Source organism: Pseudorasbora parva, chromosome 9, assembly GCF_024679245.1.
Source record: "Pseudorasbora parva isolate DD20220531a chromosome 9, ASM2467924v1, whole genome shotgun sequence".
NCBI lineage: Eukaryota > Metazoa > Chordata > Actinopteri > Cypriniformes > Gobionidae > Pseudorasbora > Pseudorasbora parva.
In genome coordinates this window covers 11,052,375-11,063,776 of record NC_090180.1, presented here as the reverse complement: position 1 = coordinate 11,063,776, position 11,402 = coordinate 11,052,375, and the positions used below count along the sequence as shown (strand labels likewise).

General features: G+C 37.9%; 2 protein-coding genes across 2 annotated transcripts in view; one reads left to right on the top strand and one right to left on the bottom strand.

The window, feature by feature from the left end:
* Window positions 1–1,344: 1,344 nt before the first annotated feature.
* gtf2b (general transcription factor IIB) lies at window positions 1,345–8,411 on the top strand. Its single transcript, XM_067453877.1, has 7 exons — window positions 1,345–1,472; window positions 2,445–2,551; window positions 2,642–2,775; window positions 2,860–3,006; window positions 5,546–5,675; window positions 7,293–7,574; window positions 7,645–8,411. Exons 1-7 carry the CDS (start codon window positions 1,456–1,458, stop codon window positions 7,776–7,778), a joined length of 951 nt encoding a protein of 316 aa, XP_067309978.1. The 5' UTR covers window positions 1,345–1,455; the 3' UTR covers window positions 7,779–8,411.
* Window positions 8,372–11,402, bottom strand: part of pkn2a (protein kinase N2a) — a 31,122-nt gene continuing 28,091 nt past the window's right edge. Inside the window, exons 20-22 of the mRNA XM_067453876.1 lie at window positions 10,343–10,450; window positions 10,176–10,256; window positions 8,372–10,078 (exon numbers count right to left, since the gene is read on the bottom strand). Coding sequence (XP_067309977.1) covers window positions 9,875–10,078; window positions 10,176–10,256; window positions 10,343–10,450 — 393 coding nt within the window. The 3' untranslated portion in view covers window positions 8,372–9,874. The remainder of the gene's footprint in view (window positions 10,079–10,175; window positions 10,257–10,342; window positions 10,451–11,402) is intronic.

Below are 11,402 nucleotides of genomic sequence, written 5' to 3'. Positions count from 1 at the left end.
TTCATAAAATAACATTTTTTTTATATGCTAGTTTATTATTCATTTATTTGCATGAACAGAAGTCCAAGGCAACGAGGAATAATCTATAGGCCAACATTTCTACTCTTTATGCAAGTTCAACAGTTTTTTTTTTTTTACACATGCAATTGCCATAAAAGTGTACAAGATATTTCACCACCTGTTTATCAGTGAATTTGCTTCGTTAGTGCTCTTGAGTGTCATTAGAAAGAAATAGATGATCCCTTAGAAAGATATGAGTGTACTCACAAAAGCATGATTATATGAGGGCCCAACCCTTGGTTTTTGAGAGCAATCTGAAATTAAACCCATAATAACTTTGCATGACACATCTACATTATTAACCACAAATGACTGATGGATTTAGGGATGGTATATAATTCTCAGATTGAGGATAGGCTAAGTCTTGTTGTAGTTTTTAAAGCCTTGTCAGTAAACAGCAGAATCATGACAAATAGTTTTAAATGAGACTGCGAATCACATGCATTTTCCATTGTAGTCATATAAAGCCATGTGCAATTTTGCACTTGTGTTATGTTTCAGTCCAGACAATGTAATTTATTATTATGTAGTATTTAATAAGAACACGTTTGATTTAAAAATTACACAACTAGAGGCATTTTGTACTAGGCCAGACTCAAACATGTCCGTTGGGCTATAATTTATGAAATTTTAAGTAGGCCTGTGTGTGTGTGTGTGTGTGTGTGTGTGTGTGTGTGTGTGTGTGTGTGTGTGTGTGTGTGTGTGTGTGTGTGTGTGTGTGTGTGTGTGTGTGTGTGTGTGTGTACTTGTTACATTGTGGGGTACATCCCCACAATGTAATATAAACCTGAAATCACCTACATTGTGGGGCCAGTCACAATTTAAATGTAAATGGATTTATATTAAATGAAATGTTTGTTTGTTTTTCTGCATTTGTACATTTTTTGAAAATGTAAAAATGCAGAATGTTTCCTGTGATGGGTATAGGTTTAGGGGCAGGGGCAGTGTAGGGGGATAGAATGTGTTTGTACAGTGTAAAACCCATTAGGCCTACGTCTACGGAAAGTCGCACCAGACGTAGAGTCTCACCAATCCACGCAACGTGTGTGTGTGTGTGTGTGTGTGTGTGTGTGTGTTTGTGTGCACAGGTTTATAGCTTATTAGGTTACATTGTGGGAACCAAATGTCCCACAAGGATAGTAAAACCTGAAATCACCAAAAATGTGAGGACCGGGATGAAAAATATATCGAATTGAGTTCCTGCAGGGTTTTATAGTTATTTACATGTTGTTGAACATGAGTAAATTTGCCGAAGCATAAATTCGTAAATTTGGCACTTATGGCTCTCCGTCTCCACCCTGTGCATGTGACCTAGAAAACCTATAAATATGGGTAGCGGCCATCCATTGTGTGTTCACCAGAGAGTCACTGCCGTGGACAACAGATACTAACAGTATGGCGTCGACGAGCCGGTTAGTTACATTTCTGATGGTTTTATTGCTCTCTGATATCGATTTGTAATCGCATGGCATAGATGACCTTTGAATATTTCCGGTGAGGGCCTCTATAGGCTTTTAGTCGAAGTTTGTTGTCATCGTGACGTGATGCGTATAAAGGTCTTGTGTAATGAACACTGGCATTTTCTGCTAGCGCATGTAGGCTAGCCGTTCGCATCTCATGAAATGAAACGAAACTAAATGAGAGTAGATTGCATCAAATGATATTGAAATACTAGCCGTCAGTTTTAAATTTTCCTGGAAGGTTGAGATACCTGTCAAACCCGAACAGTCGTCACAGAGCTAACAGCGCTAACTGCTCGAACATAAGTAACAAGAGGGACACTTAAACTCAGGAAGTGATTTCCATTTGTTATTTATAGAATAAATAATACTTTTTATTTATGTCAACCTATGTCTGCGTTGTTGAAGCTACAACATCTGTTCATACAAGCCCCCATTTTGTCCAGTTATTTTTTTAAATTTTAAACATCTGTAAGAGCTGAGATTATACTTAGTTTTTGAAGACGTTATTTTGTACTACAATGGATAAATTATGACACTTATTAAAACACTCTTTTTTTGTAGTTCCATTTTTATAGCTCTGCAAGTAATAGAAATAGTATAACAAGCCCTTAGCTGAGCATATGACATATTCAATAATAATACGTATTAATTAAAAAAAAAATATATATATTGTACACCAGGGAAGGATCTGTCATATTCAAGTCAGGCTTACATTATTTTATAGATTTATTGATATGTTTAATTTAATCTGTGAGTAATTTAAAAAAATGTCGTTTTTTATATGCACCTGCTTTAGATGAATGCTTGTTCTGGTTTGTTTGGCATTTTCCGTACTGTATCCTAATCCACAGACAAACAATTGTTTTCTCATGTCAGAAGATTTCATGTACATTTTTCCTAACTCTTGGAATCTTGTTTCAGTGGAGACTCTCTTCCTAAGGTGCAATGCCCCAATCATCCCGATGCACAGCTGGTGGAGGACTACAGGGCAGGGGACATGATCTGTCCTGAATGTGGCCTTGTAGTAGGTATGAGTTTCCGCCTGAATATTAGAGATTTGATTGGATGTTTTTCATCACTGACCAAAACAATAAGTATACATTTCCTTTCTTTTGCAGGTGACCGTGTAATTGATGTAGGGTCAGAATGGAGAACGTTCACCAATGAGAAAGCAACTAAAGACCCGTCTCGTGTTGGTGACGCTCAGAACCCTCTCCTCAACGGAGGAGACCTTACCACAATGATCAGCAAAGTAAGGAACTTGTCTAGTACCTACTGATCTCTAATTTAAAAGGTATTTTTTGTCATGATTTAAAAAAAAAAAAATCTATTTCAGGGAACAGGTGCAGCGAGCTTTGATGAGTTTGGAAATTCCAAGTACCAGAATCGGAGAACCATGAGCAGCTCTGATCGTGCCATGCTGAATGCCTTCAAAGAGATTACCACTATGGCCGACAGGATCAACCTGCCCAGAAACATCATTGTGAGTCCCGGCCAGCCTACTGTTATTGAATTAGAGGCAATGTAATTAAGCACAAGAACGGAAGTACCCTTAGACCAAACCAAAGAACTGAACAATAAACCCAAATCATTACATCTAAATAATGCAATCTATTCATTTCAATTCTTGGTATCAAAAAAAAATTTGTAGTTATTTGTATAAAACTAAATTTAATAATTTTACATTTGTTTTCTATAAGCTGCTTTGTACATGATTTAAATGATTGAAATACAGAATGTAAAATTGAAACGATTTGTAAAATGATTCATTTCCATTTCACTTTAAATCTTTAGGCTATATATAAAATGTTATTATAGATATGATATATTATAAATCAGTGTTTCCACCATTTTTCACATTTATCTAGAATTTGTTTCCCACTTAATATGACTTTAACTCTCATGCTCATCTAGAATCATGTACTGTCTGAGAAGGTACTACTTTTGAGTTTGAATTTACTTTGCGACCATAAAAAAAAGTATGCTATGTAGAGTACGAATATGGGTAGTATGAATGAAATTCGGACGTACTACGTCTGTCATGTTGTTACTTTAATGTGACCTACCAGTGTCAGTTGCGTTGCTTCACCTCCATTCATAAATCGTCTCCCTTGGCCTCATGGGATAGTGAAGTAGCCTGTAGTATTGTAACTTTTTTAACAAATCAAAAACTGAAAAATTGGGCGTGCAAAATAAGTTAATACTTAAGTTAATACTTTGTAGCGCCACCTTTTGCTGCGATTACAGCTGTAAGTCGCTTGGGGTATGTCTCTATCAGTTTTGCACATCGAGAGACTGAAATTTTTGCCCATTCCTCCTGCAGAACAGCTCGAGCTCAGTGAGGTTGGATGGAGAGCGTTTGTGAACAGCAGTTTTCAGTTCTTTCCACAGATTCTCGATTGGATTCAGGTCTGGACTTTGACTTGGTCATTCTAACACCTGGATATGTTTATTTTTGAACCATTCCATTGTAGATTTTGCTTTATGTTTTGGATCATTGTCTTGTTGGAAGACAAATCTCCATCCCAGTCTCAGGTCTTTTGCAGACTCCATCAGGTTTTCTTCTGGTCCTATATTTGGCTCCATCCATCTTCCCATCAATTTGAACCATCTTCCCTGTCCCTGCTGAAGAAAAGCAGGCCCAAACCATGATGTTGCCACCACCATGTTTGACAGTGGGGATGGTGTGTTCAGGATGATGAGCTGTGTTGCTTTAACGCCAAACATAACGTTTTGCATTGTTGCCAAAAAGTTAAATTTTGGATTTATCTGAACAGAGCACCTTCTTCCACGTGTTTGGTGTGTCTCCCAGGTGGCTTGTGGCAAACTTTAAACAACACTTTTTATGGATATCTTTAAGAAATGGCTTTCTTCTTGCCACTCTTCCATAAAGGCCAGATTTGTGCAGTATACGACTGATTGTTGTCCTATGGACAGAGTCTCCCACCTCAGCAGTAGATCTCGGCAGTTCATCCAGAGTGATCATGGGCCTCATGGCTGCATCTCTGATCAGTCTTCTCCTTGTATGAGTTGAAAGTTTAGAGGGACGGCCAGGTCTTGGTAGATTTTCAGTGGTCTGATACTCCTTCCATTTCAATATTATCGCTTGAACAGTGTTCCTTGGGATGTTTAAAGTATCTTACAGTATCTCGGACCTGCCTGGTGTGTTCCTTGTTCTTCATGATGCTCTCTGCGCTTTAAACGGACTTCTGAGACTATCACAGTGCAGGTGCATTTATACGGAGACTTGATTACACACAGGTGGATTCTATTTATCATCATTAGTCATTTAGGCCAACACTGGATCATTCAGAGATCCTTACTGAACTTCTGGAGAGAGTTCGCTGCACTGAAAGTAAAGGGGCCAAATAATTTTGCACACCCAATTTTTCAGTTTTTGATTTGTTAAAAAAGTTTGAAATTTCCAATAAATTTTGTTCCACTTCATGATTGTGTCCCACTTGTTGTTGAGTCTTCACAAAAAATTACAGTTTCATATCATTGTTTGAAGCCTGAAATGTGGCAAAAGGTCGCAAAGTTCAAGGGGTCCGAATACTTTCGCAAGGCACTGTATGTACAAACAAGTTCCCCGTTTAGGGTTCGTAACAATTAGAACGAATTCAGGCACTCTTTGGTGATGTGGATGATTACGTTACTGTTGATCATCTTGCTATCGTCGTATAAAGCCCACCACCCTGACAATTTGATTGGTCCGAACAGCTCTGGTTCGCGCAACATTGATCCACAACGGATTGAGTCCAGACCAAACTTCCCAACCTCAAATGTTGTGGGCGGGGCTAAGTTCGGCTGGCATCCAGGCTAATAGTAGTGTCCATTCAATGCGCTCTTCAGAATCTTGCTGGAAGTTGTGGGTCATCCAGGGACTTTACAACTAATGTTTTTTGAAATACCATGTATTTGGACATCTTCTTTTGGTATGTTTTTCACATACTACATAGTAGGGAAGTATTCAATTTTGGACGTGAAGTGTCCCTGTTTAAAAATGTTGTTCTCTTTTACAGGACCGAACAAACAACTTGTTCAAACAGGTTTATGAACAGAAGAGTCTGAAAGGCAGGAGTAATGATGCCATCGCTTCGGCCTGCCTTTACATAGCGTGCAGACAGGAGGGCGTCCCTAGAACATTTAAAGGTAGAACCTGCATATTTTTTATGATGTTGGTGAATTTGATATTGTAATGCACTAAATTTGCTTAGCTGAGATGAAATCATAAGTAATTAATTGCTTAATACAATTGTTTCCTTGTTAAAACAATTCCTCCTATCCCATATTAATATACAGAATTACAAGCGAGCCATTTGTTGGTTAGTTCTCCCGAAAAGTGTGAACACTGTGGCTTTGTCATGCTACAAAACTTTGCAGTGTTTTTTAGCTTTGTGACCAGGACGACACGGCAAATTTGGCTCAGCCAATAGTGTGCAACAGGCTAGCTGTAAAAATTCAATTAAATTTCTCATTAGAGTAATTGCTTTTTAGCAATAAATTATAAATCGTTAAAGACAGACCTTACTGTGAGCTATGAGGTGGTTAAACAAGGGTATATGCTTGTGTTGAAGTCATTAAACCTGCATTATTTCAAATTATTTTTTAAATACGGTAATCATGTTTAGCAGCAGAATACCATCTGAAAAACTTAAACATGATCCTGCAGAATAATCTCCACCAGAGAACTGTGAAAAGTAATTTACACCAAAAAAACACTTAAGCACTCAATGCTCTAAAAAAAAAAGAAAAAAAAAGAATGTATATCTATATATATTAGGGGTGTAACGATTCGTATCACGATTTGAGGTAGTCGATAAGATTCAAGGTCGGTATTGGTTCATTGAGAACGATATGATCCGAAACGATTCAGTGAATTGAAATCGATTCAGTAACTTTTTAACCAAAAATTTAAATCAGTCTGACTGAAATAAATACGTGCAGGTGAAGTTTCCTTGATTCCTGTTGTTACTTTTAAGGGAACCAGGTATCAATGGATATAAACAAACAAGTAATGGCAAATGTGTTCACATTTTATTTGAATAAAGTGCAACCAACAGTTTAGGTTGAATTAACAGGAAGTTAACCTTTTCTGTTCTCATTTTCAATAAAAGTACAGTAAGTGCAACCAACATACTACTACTGCTACTTCTGCTTGTTTTTCAAAATGAAAATATTATAATATTAATATCAAAAAGTGCAACCAACATCTGTTCAGGTTGAATGAGCAGCGGCTGAACCTGCCACTACTACAAACAGCGAGCGACTTATTTAGAACATCTCCGTCTTTACTAAAGCCAAAGTGTTTTCACACACTGGACCACAATGGTGGCTTGATAATTTCTCGCTCGTTGGCTTTTCCTCTATCATCCGCTGTCATGACAAATCCTGTCCGTGCTGTTTTGTTTTCTTTGCACTGCTGCTGGCGCGTGTGGCTGACGTCACATATAGGCAGACTGAGTAACGTTTAACGCCTTTATTATTAAAAGTGCTAAGCAAAAACATCCATGTAAAGTCTGACATGCTTAAATCAAATGCGTTATTTCCTATTATCGATATAATCGATTAATTACCTTTTAAAACGATATTAGATCGATATATGTTGTCCAGACTCCAGAAGGCCAACTTGCCGAGCACAGATCGATGTAGTTGGATCATAGGAATATGACCCTTTAACTTTAGGATTATTCTAATAACTTATGCTAGTATTAAACAGGTCTTATAATACAAATTTGTTTATTAATTTTTAATCTCCCTCCACCCCAGAAATCTGTGCCGTGTCTCGGATCTCGAAGAAGGAGATTGGCCGTTGCTTCAAGCTTATCCTGAAGGCTCTTGAGACAAGCGTGGACCTCATTACAACCGGCGACTTCATGTCACGTTTCTGCTCCAATTTGGGCTTGCCCAAACAGGTGCAAATGGCAGCCACTTACATCGCCAGGAAGGCCGTGGAACTGGACTTGGTTCCAGGGCGCAGCCCAATCTCAGTGGCAGCCGCTGCCATCTATATGGCCTCGCAAGCGTCTGCTGAGAAGAAGACACAGAAAGGTAAGAGAAAACCATCCACATGTGTTAGTATGTTAATTAATATATATGAAGTTATTCTTCTCTCTTGCAGAGATTGGAGACATTGCTGGAGTGGCAGACGTCACCATCCGTCAGTCCTACCGTCTCATTTACCCCCGCGCTGCCGATCTCTTTCCTCCTGACTTCAAATTCGACACACCTGTGGATAAACTGCCTCAGCTGTGAACACCCATGTGCCCCACGCTCACCGCTCTTTGTACTTTCAGAATTTTTGCCCTTTTCTCTTTGAAATTTGCTGTGAAGGCACAAGCCTTTTGAAAAGACGACGGCAGGGATTCGGCAAAGTGCAGAAGACACATTCCAAGATTAAACACAGATTACAGGCTGTACTTTCATTTGTGTGTATATAAATTGTACATATGCCCAAGTGGGAATTTGATTGGCGGTTCCAACTAGGCATATTTCTTACTGTAACATTTTCTTTTGTAGGAAATTATTTTGTTAGCTTGTTTGCATTATATTTAGTAACTTAAATAATGAATGCTTTTCAGAAAAGCATGGTGAACATCCCAAAATCAGGTTTACAAATACCTTGAGATTTGAACGTGTGTAGCTCACAAATGGTTTTATTACCCTCTTTTTTTATTACCTGAGGGGAACGGTATGAAGTGGAAGTTTCCGTTTGTGTGTTTCTGTACTCACAGTTCAGTTATTATAAAAGTTTTCATGAAATACAAGAGAATTCTTTTTGAAGCAACAAATCATTTACAACCTCATTAGGTCTCCAACTCTTTCAGAAAGAGGCTCACAACGTACAGTACATAATAAACATTTAATTTTTGCATTTGTGATGGCTGACAGTTTTAGCAAAACCTGTTATTTACACCATTGTCAAGTCAAACTTCACAACTGTACCATTGAAACATTTCTTTTGCATCATGCTTAGTCATACAATTAGTGGGTTGAAAACATTTGTACAGTACATTGTTTCCCACAATATAGATTAAACGGATATTTTACACAAAAATTAGTGCTTCCAGCTTGATAGTGTTCATGTAGTGTGGCCTATATAACACACCAACTTCAAACTAGTATCTACCCCTCCATTTGGATTGCTTATTACACACATGAAGCTTCAGGCGCATGTTTGAACATCTAGAGTTTTTAGTATATTCATGTTGATATTTGGTGTCTAGCACGGATTCCAGTCTGTCATGACTCATGTCCATCATTTATGAGTTTTCTGTGAACAAAAGCCTACGAAATGGAAGAATTTCAGTAGGGAACAACTAGTGCTAACTCAACAATTGAGGTAATGTGATTGCCTATCACATGCACATACACACGTGCAAACACTGCCATTCAGAAGTTTGTGGTCTGTAAGATTTTGTTTTTTTTGTGAAAACTATTTAAAGAAATGCAGTAAAACTGATATTTTGAAATATTGCTACAAAATTCTATTTGAATATATATTTTATTCATGTAATGGCAAAGCTGAATTTTCAGAAACCATTACTCCAGTCTTCAGAGCTATATATATTATAACTGACCCCCACACTTCTGAACAGTAGTGTAAATCCACTGACAGCTTAAGTCTGGTTAAAGAAAATCACTGAAATTTGACAGAAAAAATAACTTAATGAATAAAAGAAGATACATTTCCTGTTTCAGAGCAAAATGATGTGTATATATATATATAGCTAGAGTTGTAATTATGGTAGTTAACATTTGCGGTTTTGATTGTAACTAGGATCATAATGCATTAATACTGTACTGTAAGGTGTACTGTAAGGAAGAGTATAGACTCATTGCATAAAAACAGCTAGATGTTTTGGTAATGGGGGCAAATTGTACATTCATTGGATGAGGTACAATGCATCATATACCTATTATCTCGCTCTATGGCTTTAAAATAATTAACATTGGCATTTGACAGCCTTTTTAACCAGTCACATTATATGCTTTAAATACAAAAATATCAAAATCAAGGCTCATCATTTTCAGCAGAACTGATGAAATTCTGTGGGCAAGATGAATGTGGATGTGGCCTACTAATTTCCACAACACTAGGGGGAGCCAGTAAGGCACCTGATCACAGGGTTCTCGGCATGAGCTGTGGTTAATTGTCAGCATAGTTGAAAACTATACAGGTCAATTCATGTTTTTCTCAATCAGTGCTTAGGTCCAATCATTTCTGATGAAATGGGTTGCGGTATTCCAAAAATAACACTGAAAACAAAATAGCAATATCTACAAATGGTCTGATTCACATTATCTGCATCTGTGTGTGTCTGTGTAGAGGGAGGGATGCCAACACATGGCTAACACCAGTCTGCAATATAGTCAAAGTCTACAAACAGGTCCTGCTCATCCTGGTTTAAGTGCCGGGGTTCTCTGGGCGGTGTCAGCACCGGAGCCTCTGAGGTAAATTCATCATCAAAGTTACTAACGTCACTGGAACATTGGATTGTCGGTACAAAAGGCGGCTTCACTTTCTTTGCTAATAGTCCGTCCCAGTCGATATTCTGGAAAAAATAAGGTACAAATAATGTTTATATTCAGAGCGAGAGAGAAGTAAAAAAAATCTTTGGTAAAGATTCAATATATGCAGCCGGGTGGTACCCTGAAGAACAGATGTTTCTTCACATCCTGTGCGTCGCGTTCACCAGCTCCAAGTCGTCGCTCTGGATTCCTTCTTAATAACTGTGTGCAAAGTTAAAACATTTGTAACGATCTTGATTCTTCTAAAAAATGTATCTACACTTGGTAAATCTGCTCTTGGTACCAACCCTTCTCATAATGGAGATGGCCTCAGTTGAGAGGAATCTTGGGTAGCGAACCTCGTCATTTACAATGCTGTCAAACACCTCTTCTTCATCATCACCAGGAAAAGGAGACTATGGAAGCAGAAATCCACTTAGTCACACAGAATGGCTAAAAAAATGCTTGGCTACTTTTGAACTAAAAAAAATGATCTATTATTGATATTAATGTCACTGTCAAACATTTCACACATTTGCTAGAGTGTGAACATGTATATGATTATGATCTAGTCTAGTCTGTTTTTATATGCGATAATTAACGTCACAATGTCCTACGTCTTGAGCAGAATGATGGTTATGAGTCACACTAATGTTCAAAGGTTTGGGGTCGGTAAGATTAGATTTGTATACTTTTATGCAGGAATAAAACAATCTCAAAAGTGACAGTAAAGAGACGTACAGTGTTATATATAATCTGTATAAAAGATTTTATAGCACAGTTTACAGTTTTTCAACACTGATAAAAATAACAACTGGTTTTGAGTACCAAATCAGCATATTAGAATGATTTCTAAAGGATCATATGACACTGAACTCTGGTAGCCTGGATGCCAGCCTAACTCATCCCCGCCCACAACATTTGAGCTCAGGCAGTTCGGTCTGGACTTGATCCATAGAGGAGTAATGCCCGAACAGAAAGTGTTCAGACCAATGAAATTGTCGGGTCGGGCTTTAGACGATGATGGACAGATGATGAACAGAAACGTAACCATCCAAAGGGGCTTGGGTTGAATTCGTTCGTATATGCATTCACCTTCACTATTTATCCAATAATTGATGAACATGTTGGTAAGTACTCTGTGTATCCTTAAATTATTTTTTTACAACACCGGCAAAGATCATTTACACATCTTATTTTTCTAGCGTTACTTATTCCAGCGTCTGTGCAGACAGGGTTGCCAAGTTTTTACAACAAAACCCGCCAACTACTTTTGGGTTGGGGGTTCTCTGGAAAAAAATGCCGTTTGGGGGGTAAAATGTGTGTTATTTTGGCAAGGTTGCCTGCTCAAATTCACATTCCTGGGTC

Coding starts and splice junctions, on each gene's coding strand:
- gtf2b (XM_067453877.1), top strand. Junction 2,776..2,859: donor TTACCACAATGATCAGCAAA/GTAAGGAACTTG, acceptor AATCTATTTCAG/GGAACAGGTGCAGCGAGCTT. Junction 7,575..7,644: donor TGAGAAGAAGACACAGAAAG/GTAAGAGAAAAC, acceptor TCTCTCTTGCAG/AGATTGGAGACATTGCTGGA.